At 37.7% G+C, this 17,476-nt stretch overlaps 1 protein-coding gene across 3 annotated transcripts in view; it reads left to right on the top strand.

Annotated features, from left to right (window-relative positions):
* Positions 1-6,822: 6,822 nt before the first annotated feature.
* Positions 6,823-17,476, top strand: part of CDIN1 (CDAN1 interacting nuclease 1) — a 119,003-nt gene continuing 108,349 nt past the window's right edge. For all 3 annotated transcript variants that reach the window (XM_057376009.1, XM_057376011.1, XM_057376008.1), the window contains exon 1: positions 6,823-7,098. In XM_057376009.1, the coding sequence (XP_057231992.1) occupies positions 6,998-7,098 (101 nt within the window). In that variant the 5' untranslated portion in view covers positions 6,823-6,997. The remainder of the gene's footprint in view (positions 7,099-17,476) is intronic.

Here is a 17,476-nt window from a genome sequence, read left to right as displayed (position 1 = left end):
ATATACTTCCAAAGAAAAACGGGATATGTGGATCTGCATTACAATAATTCTGAAACAAGTAAAAGCCAAGTGATTTAYCATTTTCCCATTTCTTCAAAGTATACAGAGAAAAGTGCTTTCATTTGCAATCCACAGGCTTGGAATTAAATACTAGAAACTATAGTTTTCCAAATTCAAGTGGAATAAAATACTGGAACATATCACCAATGGAGACTATAAAAATCTCATTAGGGAAATCTACAGTAACAAATTTGAAATATTTTGGCATGARCCACTGCAGTTATATTTGATATTATCACATACCCTGATTGGGTTGATCGCAAAGTTAGATGCATTCAATAATTCTCTGATTGTGTGGTAGCGCATTCCAATAATATTCCAMTTTTATAACAGTGAAAGTATTTGATATGCAGTGAGAGGTAAGAATTTTTGGATAATAAATAATAAAGAATTAAGCACTTTAGAAGAAAAAGAGTGAAAGAAACCTCAGCTTTTAATATAATTCTGTAAGTACAAGGTGACAACAGAAATTTCACTACTAGGAGGAAAGAAAAAAAATCACTCCTAATCCACTTCTGTGTCCCTCCTCAAAAATGTATCTAATCTAAAATAATCCAAAGTTCCCTAAAAATTGTTATATACCTAAAAGTTCCAGACTACATATAATAAAGTCCTAATTTTCAGGTTGGCTAAACATACATGGYTCCTACCGAAGTCAGGTAGGAACAGCACAGGTCACTCACTGCAAGTTATACCTTTCCTGTTTTATTTTCTTGTGTGGGTGTTTAACGAGGGAGGGAGGCAGAAAAAAATACCCAAACTAACACAACAACACATAATTCTACAAATTTAAGTTTATATTACCAGTTATTAGGCACTGGCTAAATCAACAGGTCAGAGAATTTATGGGAATCTGCTCACTCTTCCCAATTCATTCTTAAGCAGATTTTGTTCCTCTTCCACAGATTTTGTTAGAATACAATAAAGCACAATACTGGAGCTAGTCTTAGACTTATACTTACCTATTTGAAATTCTTTTGGATGGAAGAAGAGATACAGATGAGCTACCTAGTTACTCTGAGGTACTGTATTTCTCACAAGTTAATAAAAATAACTGAGAAAATTCAGCAGAGCATTACAGTCTCATAATAATGCTTTGGAAATATACTGCAAAATTATAAAATTTTTGTTACTTAGCAAAAAACCACAATGCAATCTATTAGCAAGTATATTGTTATTTCACTAGTTGTATTAATGTCTTAATTTTGATTTATTTACACATTGTAACATTACTGTTATTATGTCAAGCACTGTGAAGTTTGCACATTATACCATGCATTTTGATGCACAACCTCATTTCAGCCCTTTTCTTTATCTGTATTACAAAACAGTTCCTAATTTCTACCTTTCCCCTCCTTTGCCTTACTTACATAGAAAATAATGCACCCCTTCTGTATTTATTTTAAACACTTAAATTCAAAATTTGGCCTCATTCTTTACTGCCAACTGTCCATGTCATACATATTAAGCATTACCATAGCATCTTTTTGAATAAGCACAAACAAGAAAATATACACTAGTCTACATATTTTCAAAACATATTCTCCTCTGTCATTTATATATTAATATACTTCTGTGCATGTGAGTATATATTTTTAAATTCATATATATACATATATATATATATATATATATATATGTATGTATGTATGTATGTGTATGAGAGAAATTAGGTTTGAAACATTTAGCCCAAAGCTGTTCACGGATTTGGACTCACCAGTGGAATACACCCAGGACCTGATTTTTCAGAGTACTGCACCCAGTACTCAGTATGTTCAAGGTTCAACTTTCATTAAATTCAGATCCATTGCTAGTGCTTAGCATTTAGTGCAATGACACTCTCAAATGTAAACTCTTAGTAGAACATATGCAGGATAATCATATTGCTTAATGACTGGCACCTAATTTAGATGTCTAATTTGTGAGGTTAATCCCTCAAGGCTCTGTTGCCATCAACAGAGAGAGGTAGCTTTGCATCCCTATTTCCGCCCATGTGTTGGCACTTATATTTTCAAAGCTGTTCAGCAAGTTGAAATCACAGTTGATTTAGATGAAAAAATAGTTTTACATGGGCTTTTTGCATGCTGTTTTCAGCTGGATCAGCTGATCTGTCTAACCATGTACGCACAATCAGCAGTAGCAGTACTACAAGTGCACAGGWATTACTTTGGAACTGGCCAGAGCAGATTGGGATGATCTCTTTAGCCAACAGCTTATGGCAACAATGTAATTAATTTAGATGACTGGCAGACAACAGCATGCATATTGTGCCAAAAAAAGGCCACATGGAAAGAAAATTCCATCAAATGACTTCTAAGCTTACATGAAAAGTCCATAGAAGCAAGGACAGAAACGGTATTCATTGAGTAGCAGTCCAATTATCTTTACAATAAAATTTTCTTTCTACAGCTCCTSCTTCATTCAACCACTACATATTCCAAATTCAGCAATAAAAAAGGCAGGAGTCTTTCAGAAAATAAACTAACTCATCACATGACTACAAGTTTTTTTTTCCATACTATGAATGAAGCTGAAATCCCTTGGGGAAAAAAGCACTATGCAGTAGATGATGATGCAGTATTTTAACAAATATAGACAAAGAGGGAAAATTGACTTGAAATTATTGAATTTCAAGCCAGAAAGATATTTTCATATAGGTGAATGTGYCTGACTACTGAAAACTTAAAAAGGTAAATCCAAACTCCAGAAATTTTATTATGTGAAACTACAGTAAAGTCAAGTGGTAAGGTAAGAACACTTTGGACACATTGCCATCTCAGGTACAGAAATTGATTTTTAAATTACTCATAATTTTCAACAATCTTTTACATCTTGTTACAGAAAATACATAAACATGCAGCTAAGAACCATAAAAGTGGCCCAAGTCCATTAAAATTGATAGACTTTCTATTGACCACAGAGCAGGTCCCATGAGTAGAAAGCAGTATTCTCAATAAACTGTAGCAATGCACTTATTTATTTTTTAAAAGTATTTCAACAAGCAAAGAAGTATTTTAAAGAAACATATATCTGGTATAATAATAGTACCAAAAATCTAGATTAATTTKCTTCAATGACTTCTGTAATTATGAGGAACCAATCCATAGACACAGAAGGAAAACAATGACTGCCTTTTTAAATCAGTATTCTGCTATGTATAAGCATTCTATGGCTGTCATGTTCTTTACATTGTTGTGGTATCAAGCAATCCCATGTACACTTTTAGGGCAAAAAACTAAAGTTTTTTCCTGGCCTTGTGAAATGGCAAAACAATTAATGTTTAACAGTCTTACACAGACCAACTGCTCCTTGTGTGTTTGTTTAACACATAATGAAGATATCATGGTTTGTTTAACAATAAAATCACTTTCAGAAAGTACATTAAAATCTATGGACATAAATTAGAACATAAATTGAGGGTTCTCCATTTTTATGAGGTAACAACTGTATCCTGTGGAGGTGTTTATTAGACCAAGTTAAGTGGAACCATGATCAAGATTTTCTTTCAATGAAAAAATGTCAAATAAGAAGACCTGAATTCCACTAAAAAAAAAAAAAAATCACATGAAATAGAGAAATGACTGAAAAATACTTTGTATGTGCAGCAAAAACTGACTGAAGTGGGATTAAAAGCATTAGAGAATGGTAACTAGCACCACAAGCAGTGGCAAATGAGACTGTGGTTTTAGCATAGTTCCCAACATTAGCATCTACAATCAATAGATTTGAAAATATGTATGAGTGCTAGCAGTCCTTTCATTCATTTTGTTACAGAAAGCAACACAGACCAGAGATTTCGATTATGAAGAAAAGGGGTGATATACAATAAAAAGACAGCTGCATGTAAGGCCATAGAAACAAAAYCAAAATTTGCACTTTGTGCATAAAGTGACTCCTCATTAATATCCTACTATAAWTACCTATTCTCAAAACACAGTCGTTTTAAGCTCTGTGGAGCTCTGAACTTTGCTGTAAATCAAACTGTGTAATCATCTTAGAGTAACAGAAGACACACACTAATGTAAGACACTACCAGCTAAAACAAAACAAAAAACRAATGGACCCAAGGTCCATTACTTACTTTCCTACACCATCTACAAGATGGTGTGCCCAAGACTACCTACAAGGAAGGATGGTCATTACTGGAAGTCCTCTGACCGGTGTTTTGCTCTGTCTCCCTGTCTTTATTTCCCCCAAATAAGTTACATGTCTTCTTCGTTTCCCCCCTCATTTGTCATTCTCAATTGTTTGTTTTTCCSATAGTTTTTTCCTCTTTCTTTTCAGAAGGAAAGTTTGTTTATATAATAGACTGGAAATCAACATCAAGGCAAAAATCAAGAACAGCTGCCTCATGCAGATACCATGGAAACATCTAAGAACAAAGCGAGCACATAGTAACTGCTTCCTGAGAACATTCCTCCAGCATCCTACCACTCACAACTCTCCATCTCCTTGAGTCCAATGGAATTTGAAGTTTTTCACACTTTTTATTTTCCTTACAAATTTCATCCAGTTGCTCATTGGATTTATGCAAACTTCCACCATTTACATCATCTTACAAGATAGATGCCCACAACTTAATTACAGATGGTTTGATGTTTGCTTGATACAGTAAAATTGGAAAGGCAGTTTGATTGATGGAAAAAGGTATTTAATAGACTCTTTCTGCTAGGAACCTCTTTTTTTTTGTCTCACTGGATTTTTGAATGTTTCATTTGTATAGCTCCRTGTTAACTAATTGAGGCTAAGAGTGGTCTAAAGATTGCACACAGAACTTCTCATCTATGTTTTGCATTGCACCATTCCTGCAGCAGTTCACATCTGAGGGCTGCTGCCTCCCTCTAACAGCATGGTATTAGCTCTTCTCAGTTTCAGTGAACCTTCAAATTAGAAAGTAATTTGTTTTTTTWAAAAAATTATTTTGAAACCTACAGAACCTTGATCCAGCAGAAGAGACTACAACATATATCCAATGTGCACATAATACATACATGAGATGCTTGTCACTTGGTCTAAGACTGATAACTTCATATTGCAGTTCTAACCTATTGTTCTGTGCATTGTGGACTCAAATGTCATTTGATACATTAAAAATAAAATCAAAACAATGTATTAGTGAACAAGTGAAATGAATGGAGATAGAAGTTATAGACAGCAGCATTGCACTAGAAATTATCCCACAAAGACAGAAAAACGTTGTTTATTTGTTTAAAGAAGCACTATTGATTGTTTCTAAAGAAGCAGTAGAAATTATCATGAAAGACCATTTGATTTTTCCTTTTAAATCTATTTCTAAAAAAAAGGCCATAATTATCATCTTTGGAAAGATAGGGGAAAATTACCTTTTCTATGTTTCAAGAAAATTATATCCTTATAGGCCTTTAAAGTGGRTATCAGATTGAAAGAAACCCTCTTCCCTCCCAAACATATCTATCTCCTACTACACTCTTTGATAGAGCTAAAAAATATAAAGTATCTTTGCATTAATTAATACTCCTCTTTAAAAGAATGCTCTTTTTTCAATTTCATATATTATTTTTTGGTCTCAGAGTGAGGAATGGAATCTRTAATTTGACTTACTTTCACTGCATTTTCTTTTACTGCGGGATAATTAGTGAGTTTCCAACACTTACATTTAGGCCTTAGTATCAGAAACAGCTGTTCCTAGGGAGTCTTCTGGTTCCACAGTCACCAAAATTCATGGAGGAATGAGTGACAGAGGGTTCTTAGAGTATTCTCAATCAGGAACCAGTTCACAAATATTCCTAAATGACTGACCTTGCTGACATAGCTATATTATTTACTCTTCATTCAAGTTCYAGATTTTTTTGCAAGTTCTCTTGCAATAAACAAGTTGTAAAGTGCCTAGCTGAGATGCCGAAAAATGCTCAAAATGTGATCCTAAAGCTTTCAAGAGAGAAAGCAAGGGAAGCTAAAATCTATAAATTTAAAAGATYGGTTCTTAATCCATAGTTTTAAGTGCCTGAAACCTCAAGGTTAGGATGCCTGTAGGTAGCTCATGAACACAAATCAAAATCAAAGGGAGCACTTTTATTTCTTGTTCACCTGCATGGTCAGTTCTCTTCATCTCTAGTCTTTACATGTTGTTTACAGGAGAGCACACGGATTTTTRAGATTGTTATCGTTACTAAAAACGCCCGTCACAGAAACTAAAGCTTGCAAATTTTGAAGTAAATCCAAGCCCAAACTTGGATTTTTTTTCCTAAAATTTAACAGGAACCTTCACCCTGGGCATCTAAAAATTTGCAAGCCCTGTCCGCATCTGCAGATCTGCAGATACAGCTTTTATTTCCCCTTTGAACGGTAAGAGTCATTTCAGCATGACTTATGGAAAGGGCCTTGTAAATTACACTTTTAAGCCGTAATACAGCAGAGCTCGCAACTCGCGCCCCAGAGCAGGCAATTCCGTGCACGAGTGAGACCCGGCGCCTTGGTCTCTTCTGCCCGCTGCGGGCCGGGGCCGGGGCCGGGGCCGGGGCCGGGGCCGGGGCCGCGCCGCCAGCTCCTTCCTTCCTCGCAGCTCCAGAGCGGCTCTTTAGAAGCGACTCGCGGGACACCAAACAGGGCACATCCCCAGGAGGGAGGCTCCCACCACCCAGCTCCGCCAAAGCGGCCCAGCAGGCGCAGAGACGCAGCCGGGCCAGAGCCGCGCACTCCCGCCCGCCGCAGCGGCTGCGCAGAGCAGAGCGGCTCGGGCTGSCCGCTCGCACCGCCCATCTCGCACCGCCCCGGACGGGACGCGGGGCGGAGCTGCGGGAAGCGGCAGCCGTGGCCGCCTCGGCCCCGGGCTGGGAGTAAAGGGTGCCCCGGGATTGCTGCGATTCCCCGCCCYGCCGTCGCTGGCCTTCTGCCTCTCGCCGTCCGGCGCGGCCCGCGGCCCTCCCGCCGCCTCCGCGCGGCGCCGGCGGTGTGAGGCATGAAGCTGAGCAAAGCCCAGTACGATGAGATAGCCCAGTTCCTGGGGCACGTGCAGCCCACCCGSCAGAGCCTGAGGAAGCTGAAGGAGAAGTTTCCTAGGTAAGTGCTTCCCGCCTTCCGGCGCGGGGCCCCGGCGGCTCTTTCCCCGGCGGCGGCCTGCGGGCTCGCTGCGGACGGGCGAGGGGCCGCGGGGGTCGCTCCGCCAGCCCCACCGGTGCCCCAGTTCAGGCCCCACACGGTACAAAATCACCAACACATGCACACAGTCGTCGACGGCAAGCGACAGTTCGCTGAAGCCGCTGGGAGCAGGTACTGCTCCACCCTCTTTGACTTGAGGAGTTGGCACAAAATAAAGAACGTTTCCCCCAGCCCCCGACACGTGCAAGTGAAAGCTCTCGGCGCCTTCATGAGCCTCTTACACACCAAGTAGGTCTTCTGATGTGAATTAAGCCGTTTAGCTCAGCGAACTTCTGTGGCTGAGGCCAAGGGTAGAATCCATCCTGCAATACCATGGACCCTGGYGCTTACTGAGAAGGTTCTTTATGGACCCATAATTCTCTAACTGCTGCTGTATTCACTTTGAAACTGAATAAGGGATCATCTTCTTACCYATGGCCATTCATGTGCTTCCTCACCAGAGCTGTTCAGTATTGACCAAGGCATTTTCAAATAATCATGGGCTAGGATACAAAGGTGTACATGAAAGGATGTGCTCCACGCAGCAGTTTGCATTGCTAAAATATTTTTACTACCAATAGCGACAGAGTTTTAAGGGGTGTTGCAAGGTTTTTCACTTTCCTTCCAGGTTTCCGGGAGGGATTGCTAGTGCTGAATTGGACAGGGAAGCAAATTGGGTTCTGTGGGGCAAAGAGTTGTGCTGTCTCTAAAATCACCAGAAATAATACAGAAAAATGTAGGGGGTCAGATGCTGTACCTACTTTYGCGAGAAAGCGAAATAAGCGAAGCACAACATCATTCACACGCTTCCTGAATGAACCTTGCTAGTCTTAACCACAGGAGTGGCGGAAGAAACTGACGCTGTGTGTAACTTACAGTGAGAGAATGAAGAGGCAGCATTAACTTAGGCTTTTAAAGTGTCCAGTGAAATCTTTTCAATAAAGTGTGTAAGGTAAAAATCAAGCTGAGAGAATTGCCCTGTTATAGAGAAGAAGTGATTCTAAAGCATTGTGGTTCAGGGGGTGCATTGAGTTGCATTTTGGGAACTCAGCTCACCTTGCACAGTACTGCTGCAACTTGGGAAACCACTTTCCATGACAACATATGTCTAAGGAGCTTAGACTTGGCTTTATCACTTTGATGCTAATGAAACTTGGAGAGAGTGTGTGTTTTTGTGTGTGAATGCATGCACACACATACACATATTCTCTTTTTCTGTCCTTACAAARTTGTCTTGAAAGAACGTTAGTATTTGGGTTGGTTTTCCAGGTCAGTCACTATTTTTAGGAACCTGCTTCCAAGACAGCTCCATAGGCACATGAGTGTCTCTAATAGGGAAAACAAATTCATCCAAAAAAGATCCATAGGTACATGAGTGTCTGTAATAGGGAAAACAAATTTATCCAAAAAAGACTGGGCTTTTCTGATACGTTGTACTATCCAGTCCTCTCATTTGATGCTGCGAAAGATCTGTTGAATCCTCTGTTCAGAACTTGATGACTCCTGAACCATAATGTGCAACTAACAGTGTAGGTTTATTTAAGAAATTAATTACTTTTTTTTTTAAAGCAGCCGGCCCAGGTGTGGTGAACACTGAAAACCAAAGGTTAGCTGCAGTAGCTGCTTCCTCACTTAGGAGATTCATCATACTCTTTATCTTGTTATTCACGTGATAATATGAGGATGTCCTCTTCTGAATTTTGCTGGTAGATCTGAATCTTGTTTGTGCATCCAGGGAGAAGGCTAAAGTCTTCTATATGAGCGATAAATTAATATATAGGTTTTTCTTTTTAATTCTTGTCTTAAGTATATTTTTAGGAGGTCTGCAGATCTCTCTGCGAATGTGATATTTCTTTGTTTTCTCTGTTTATTTCTCATAGCAGGTTGATGCATAAGATAGATAATAATTCTAAGGCCACTTTTTGCCTTAGCAGTAAGGAAAGTGTATTCAGATACATGTTACGATGTGGAAAACCAGCATTCCCTGTAAGCCTTATCTTGTGAAAGAGGCCAGCTGCAGAGATTTTTAAACTTGTATGGMATCTTAAAGGGGAGGCTTTTTCAGTGATGTGTTTTGTAACTGTGGAGTAAGTTTCTTATAATCTAGAACTTTTGTTATTCTCTTGTAGGACAAAAAGGGTCTGATTGGACTTTCTGGCTGCTTTTATGAAAGCCAGAATCAAATAAAGGCCCACACGCACCTCAACTTTCTAATTCAGTCTTTTAAAGAAAATATTCCAGAATCTGTCATGGTACCTGCAGTGTGATGAAAGTGTCCATAGCCAGTTTCTCATTATTATATGGTAACAGTTGCTGATTCAAACTGGAAAGTGCTAACATCCGTAGTAGCTGCTTTCACCTTGCACTTTCAATCTTTCCTTGGGAAAGATTGGTATTCCACTGCTAATGCAATACATAAATTGACAGTTTTCAAATATTTCTGGTTCCTACTGCCTCATAGATCTTGAGAGTCTTTGGATTTCTGCATTAATCTGCTGTTTTTTTCTAATGCTGTCTTATCTCTTGGTTCCTTCCTCAGCTGTTTTATTTCCTCAAGTCTCATATTTTATGCTCCTAATTTGTATAAAATGTTTTTTTTGTATTTTGTGAAAGGGCCTACTCTTGTTCTGCAGTTTCTCCCTAAGAGTAAGTTGTAATTTCTGCGAAACAATTGCCGTGATTTAACACATAGGTATGGTGGGTGATGGTTGCCAACCTGACCTGTGAATCTAAATAAATTTTTAACAGGGTAGTTTGTACTTTACTATTATTGAATTACTTTAGCAGGTGAGATTATTACTTCAAAGAAGTATTGACATGTGATTTATTAATGTCAAAACGTCTGACATTAAAAAAAAAAAAAGTATAAAAGTATGAGGCTGCTTTTCATACTGTTTGTAAGTATTTTTATCTAAGCATCCAGAATTACATTCATTCATTTTACAATCCTGTAACTTTACACACAACATGGATTTAGTCTACTTAGCTTAAAATTCAGTTATTTTGCAAAAACTTGTGTATCCAATTGCTGTTCTTTTTCTGTTAGTGCTGTGCTTTGTATTTCATGCCTGGCAATTACCAATGTATTATTCATTTCTTTATTCTTAAGGTATTTGTTACATCCTTAACAGTTGTCTTCTAACATGTTCYCATTTAACAGCAGGGTATTTGGATGACCTGAGGATTATCAAAATGTGATTTTGAGCACTAAGCACGATAAATCTCTGCCAGTATTGGATCACTGATCCGTAGTTCCTTTGATCTTTTTAACACATATGTCACTGGACTGATAATTCTGTATATTGAGTGTTGTGCTTTTCTGTTGGAAGTGTACCACCTTTCTTGCTTTGTTTCTCACCTGATTTTTTTTTATTTGCTAATAATTTGTGTTTTTCTTTGTTACTTATGTATTATATTCTTCTGCTTTTCCTTCAGCTATGGACTCAAGTTCTTCTGAGATTCTATGCTTCTTTATAAGAGCTATTGTCTAAATTGAGTGAGCTGGTTATGGGAAATATAGGTTATTGGAGGAAACGTTCTGAGAAAGTTAAAATCYTGTTTTCCACTGTGTGTTTCTCTCTTAAATGATAGTTAGAGCTGCCTACAAGTAGAATCTTCTGGATACAAATCACCTTAGCATTACCTATTTATAGTGACAAGATATAAGTTAGAACTTTAAACTTCCACCTTTTTTCAAAGACTGTTTTAACCTGTCCTGAAAAGTCCAACTTCTAAGAGTTTAATTCATACCCAAGCTGATATTTTAGTACTTCAGTTTAGTTGTTGATTGTTTTAGTTGTTTCAAAACTTTTGTATATGGCAGAATACATTGTTTCTCTCAGAAACTTTTTCTAAAGCTTCTTACCAGTTGAACGATTGACTAATGAGTAGACCCTTCTCAAATATATRTCTTGTACATATTTTCCTGTTCTACTTTGTATCCAGTTGCAATTGAATACTGTAGTTTTCTTGACTGAATCTTTCTTTTGGTTTAAGACAATTTAAAGGGAATACTCTTAAATGAGTTTTCCTCCTTTGTTTTAACCAATCCCTTTTCACCGATAAGGGGAAACAAAGTATGAGTAGACATAAGTGAAAAAATAACAGTTKGTTAAAAAGTGAAATGGTAAAATGCAAAAAATAGCAGTAAATAATCACTTGATACAAAATTGCTAAGTCTCACCTATGCCTCCAGAATAAAGAGAGACCCAAAACGGTGGAAACAGCCTTTCCAAGATGGTGCCCAGCACCAGTAACGATGACTGTGTGTAGAAAGATAAAGAGAAAACAGYGTCAGGCCCTCCTCCCCCCTCCCTCGAGATGGCACCTTCACAGGTGATCACACAGTCTGGGAGACAAAGGGAAGGATGGTGGCAAACCCTCGGAAAGGCAGGAGCTTACGGAGCGGTTCTAGTGGCAGATGTGAAGTGCTGGTGYCTGTGGGGTGTGCATTGCTACCCGCGAGAGTTGATGTTAGTGCTGATGCTCTSGGAACTGYGGGTGTGTTGTGAGAGGAGAAGCCKCTCTGTCAGCACTGACACGGGGTGACCGGACCCAGGGACTGCTGGCTTTGCAAAGTTCACTCCAAAACAGTTTTTGATTGYGAAGCACAGTTTTTATGAATAGCTGCTATTGCTCCTACTCCAAGCAACCACCCAAAGTAACTCTTCCAGCGAATGCTGCCAGCAGAGAGTGGGTTCCTTGCTTTCCAGCTCCAACATAAAAAGAGACTGTGGCAACTCTCCTTTTGCCCCATGATCCCAGTTCCGGATGCGTTGGATCTTAAGGAGGCAATAACAATTTTTGGGCACAGGTAGATGTGGAATGCAGTAATATTTTGAGTTACTCATGGCCGTCTTTCTCTGGTGGCAACCAGCTATCAAGCTTTCTAAGGATGTAATCTTTGGTGACCCAATTCATTATGATTTTGTCTTGGGGTTTTTTTAGTGTGAGGTTTTTTCTTGCTTGGTTCTGGTCTGAGTTTTGAATTTCTTTTACCAGGTTGTAGTTGAATTGGAGATTCCAGAAACTTCTTATGGTTCAAGTTGTATCAGTAGCCTTTAGCATCTTTKAGTGATTCCAAAACCCATGCTTTTCAAGCTCTTGCCCTGAACTGTTGTGAAACATGTTTCAGTCCATTGAGGAGTGCTGCATTCTTCCATAGCACCAGCTGTGTTGTCCGCATTGTTTCTCTTCCTTTTTTCAAGTTATTAAACAAACTTGGTGCCTCTAATCTAATTTTCGTTTAGGTACCTTCACTTGTATTCCTTTAAAAGAAGCATTTGTTTCTGAGACTAAGTGCAAACTGTGTTATATTTTCAAAGTACTAGGCTCAAAGTATTAGGGCTTTTATCAGCTGCTGCGTGCAGTTCTTCACTTTTCTTTTGTGCATCTGTTTGAAGAAGTACCATCCTGTTTGTGTCGCTTCTGTGAAAACTTACTTCCATCTGATCAGGAGAAGCTTTTTTTTCACAGCAGAAATATAAGGGAACCCGACATAAATGTAAGAGAAGTACTTTTTAAAAGTTTTTCTTCCTTTTTTTTTTTTCCCAGTAAGCAGGACAAAAACGGGATGCACAGCTTCATATTGATGACTATGGTGGTTTGGTTTTAGTGTATGTAACTTCACATATGATTATTGGAATGTACGCTCTTTGTTCCTACAGCATATCAAGRGATGCACATTATCTCTGTTCTTCATTAATTAATATCACTTCAGTTTTACACACATTTCCAGTAATTGTGTTGCTCTTTCTTCAAATTACTGATAGCTTTATTAAGTGAAACCAGGCCTGGAAAGCATCTCAGTAAGATTTTAATTTTAAAAAAATGTATATGCTCAGTGTAAATTGGAAAAATAATCTGTTTATTATTTGTACATTTTTATCACTTTGTGATAATTCATATTAAAACAAAAGTCCTAAAGAAGTTTAGATRTATGGTTTCAATATAATTTCTTTTACCAGCTGCATAAGACTGAGGAGTCATTTTGTCTTCCTCTTTTCCAGTGTTATTGTTGCCTCTGGTTTTGTTTTTTAGAGTTAGGGGTGGAGAGGCCTCTCATTTTCCTCTTCAAGTGAATTTTATTTTCAAGGCAATATATGCCTTCTTTGTGAATCATTTTATTCTACTTTTGTGCAGTTGTTTAGATTATCAAGAAGTTCTGATGAACCCATGATGATTGTGGTGAAAAATAAGGAGGTGGAACTGCTCTTCTGTTTCGTCCCCCCTTTTCCTTTTTTTTTTCCAATTCTGTGTTCTGGTGTCTGGAGCCTGCAGATTKAGTTGGAGTGGAAGGAGAATTCTTYGTGCTGTGCTCCAGTAGTCTTTGGAGCTGCTGTTACCCAGGAAGGCAGACTGGCAGTGAGGCTCATGAGCAGAAGGCGGATAGCTGTCTACATGGCTCGCAGAGCTCTAGGCTCTGATCCCAAGTACAGGATTCTTAGACAGGGAGTTTGTATCTGAGCAGGCAACCTACTGCTGTGTGACACCTCAGTTGCACTTTCTTCCGCAGCTCTTGTAATAGCAAATCCAATATTATTCTTAAAACTTTTGCTTTCCCTGCTCTTCTGAACAATTGATTAATTATTTTGAAAAGCCGCAGAACTAGGCTATTTCTCATTACTCTGTGAACACTGATCGAGCAAATCTCATTTAGAAAGTTGCCTTTGGGCCTGTGAGTGCTAGAAACTTACTTTGAAAAAATGAACTTTAAAGGYACATTTTAAGCTCCCTGTTTTTCTATATTCTCATACTTAACAGGGACATAAATTTATGCTCTACCTATATAAATGATCTCATCTTATGGCAAATGCTTTGTACAAGTGGACGGTTTTAAATGTTCTGGAGGATTTAACAAGAGTATCAGTGAAACAGTAGAATTTTTCAAGTTTATATTTTCTTCTTCTTTTATRTTAGACTTCAGAGTAAACAAAGTTTGACACAGTTTGTTTCTGTCTGCTCTGTGYAATAAAAACCTAATAGAATTGAAAATTATTATGTACTTGAAGTTGCAGTAAACCTCACAGGTAAACAAATTGATAGTAAGAGATGAGAAAGAGGTCTTGGCTCATTAATTGAAAAGAGAATTAGCAATGTACAAGTTTCAAGAAGTGATCTACAATAAAATGTAGCATATTTTAAATAATCCTAAAATTAAAATAAAAATTAACTGTGCAAAATAATTATGTGAACAACTGATATTCTTCCCTCTGGAAAGATGTTCTTGCTATTTGAACCCTTGGTAGAAAATCTACTGTATTACAGCTTTGATAGGCTGAACCAGTGGGCAGTTTCTCTTTTCACTTAAATGTCAGTGAAAAWGCTTTAAAGAACTTGTAACTGGTTGGATTTGGTATGACTTGCTAAAAAACYGTTTGCTTGTGCTATAACGCGAAATAGAAAGAATACCAATCCTCCTCTGTAATATGAACTATTGTGCAAAAAAGATTAACAAAATCAGTGTATAACTCAGAAAAAGATTATCTTCTTTATTAATCATGAAATTAAACAGAAGATGCTTACTTGAAAGTTAGATAATGGTAGTGGTGAGAGTGTTCAGAGTAGAATGGAAAATACAGTTTTACTGACATTTGTGKTTTTCCCAGTGCCAACAGACAGGATTTAGGCAGAAAAACTTACACTGGCACATGTAAATACTAGGTTTTCAGGACATAGTTGCTTTCTTTTGTTTGAAGAGGTAGAAGGAGTTTTTTTTTGAGTTGTTTGTATGTTTCCGGTTAATAGAAAAGTGGGTATAAAATCTGTGTGTCAGCATGAAAGTTAATTTTGAGGGAAGTCCATTGTAGTTTTCTGTCACTTTTTTTTTATATGTGTAACCATCCTATTCCTTACAAGCACTGCCATGTATGTTGTCYATCCTAGCAAAATGCAAACCTATTTTAAATGTTGGTCTTGAAATTTTTTTTGAAATACATAAGGAAAATTAAAGTTTTATTTTCTGAATTCTTCAGTACTGATAAATCTCTKTCCTCTCTAATGTTTTCCTCTTCCAGTTTGTGAAGTGCTACCATATGGGAGTACAGTTCATTTCATAAAAAAAATAATTACACAGAACAGAACTTACTACACTTGTGAAATTCATTTYGGCTGAGTAAAGGGAAACCTCTTTTGGCCTTGAGGAATTTATACAAACCACTTAGAAGCCAATCCTATATCCTTTGAAGATTTGATGGTGACATACAATGATTGGAGGGGGCCTTTTAAAGCAGATGTGGAAATTATTTCCCTATAATTTGAAAATGCATTCTGACTCTGTTGGAGCTGTTAAATGCTCTTGTTTAATTTAGAAGAAAATAAAGAAAAAGAGAGAGAGRAAAAARAAACAAACRGAAAAAAATACAGAGAAAAGAGAAAACAACAGAAAGAAGAGAAAAATACAGACAAGAGGGAAAAGAGAAAAGTAACTAGAAGGGAGAAAAAAAAGAGTGAAAGAAAACAAAAAGAGAAGAAAAATATTTTTAAAGGGAAAGGAGAGGAAAAAAATAAAATCCTATATGTCAAAGCTGTCTTGGTCACCACACTTGGTCAACACTACTCTGTTGCTTTGTAAGGTTTCATTTGGTTGTACTTTCTGGCACTTCTTAAATTCCATGGATGTGATAATCACCAATAGGGTAGAAATATAGTTCCTGTGGCACAGTTTTTTCTAAGTATTTCATTCTAAACCAAGCTTGGTGTCATCAGACAGACCAACAGATGTCTGTAGATTTAAGGGCAAGATTATGGTGGTTGTTAAGGAAGGATAAAGTGGAAGTTTTAACACTGACCATATGTGCATTTTAATTGACTTGTGGATTTTAGGATACCATTATATTTGTGTTGCTTGTATTTAAGGAATATTGTGATAGAAATGGTAATTCTCGATTGTACTTCAGAAACAGCTCCATAATGTATCATTCTTCTGAAGCCTGCAAACAAGTCTAGGCTCGAGTTTTATGAGCATAGGGGATTTGCTACATCAGAATGAAAAATATTTTATTCATGCGTTGTTTTTTGGACAATCATATTCTGGGCTACATTACAATGGCACGATAAATTGCTGAATACACTGTCTGCTGAATATGACCTCACCATGAAAAATTTGATGCATTAGAGTAGGAAAGGTTGGAATATATCAACCTTAGCTGACAAGGGAGTTTGAATTTTGACCTAACACAGATGACCTTTGTGTGCAATAAAAGTGAGTTTAATCTCCAGGTCAAGGTTGAGGTGAATGGTAGGGCAGTGTGGATTGGTTTGTACTCGCAATGTCTGGATCACACCTAGCAAGCAAAGAAATCCAAGGTCTTTGCACTTCAGCGTAACCAAATGCTTGTTTACCTGAAGTTTACTCATATCTGTTATACCACCTTTAAAAATTTCTGGTACTGTACTCAGCTAATTCTTCAGCAGCTGTGAACTATTTAATTTGAAGCTCATTGTTTCAGAGTAAGAGGCATGAGGTATATATATTCTGCTCCTATAGATCACTGAATAGGTAACTAAAATTGCTCCTCTAGCAAGTAGAAGAAAGACTGTTCAGGATATTGCTTTGCTATGAAAAGGGTGAAATACAGAAACGTTGTATCTGTGACATCTATTCTGTCTTTTGCACATMGGGAGTTTATTCCTAAGTGTCTTATACTCTTAAAAGGAATGTAATTAAGAGAATTCTGTTATGTTTCACTAGGTAAATACAAAGAAAACAGGTCCTTTTGAGCACTCCATTGCTATAAAAGGTATTTGATCACAAAATGTTTTGGGGGTTGTCTAGGTTACATAATAAAGACATATAGGTGAATTTAAATAAAATATTGTCATATTTATAGTAGTCACAAACAAAATTCATCTTTTTAACTGACTGGTGTTCCAGGAGTGCTATTTCACTAACRTACCAAAGGTATGAATACTGTACACATAGAAGAGTGGTAGCAGTGGTGCTGTTGGAAGGAGAGAGTTCTCTTTAAATCACCCAGGGGAAAAAAAAAGTTTGAGACTAATGGAAAGAACCTCTACTCCTTTAATAGAGCCTGCAAAATATATTCTCTAGGACTGATCAGCTCTGAAGGCTCTAGAGGTTTGATGATTGGAATGGCAGGAAATCACGCTTTCAGGACATAACGAATTGACTAGGCCATCCATCATTTGTTAGCATGCGCTGAAACACTGGGTTTGTGTGCAGGGGTCTGTGATTTAGTAAATACTTGGGAGATGAATAGAGCTTACACACAAGGGAAGATATTGCTGTCCTTCAGCAGCCTTAGACACAGATCCCTGCTGAGAAGGCCGTCTGACAGCA

This window comes from Malurus melanocephalus, unplaced genomic scaffold, assembly GCF_030028575.1.
Source record: "Malurus melanocephalus ecotype Western Australia unplaced genomic scaffold, MMel_1.1 scaffold_267, whole genome shotgun sequence".
NCBI classification, from domain to species: Eukaryota; Metazoa; Chordata; class Aves; order Passeriformes; family Maluridae; genus Malurus; species Malurus melanocephalus.
This window is presented reverse-complemented; position numbering and strand designations above follow the sequence as displayed.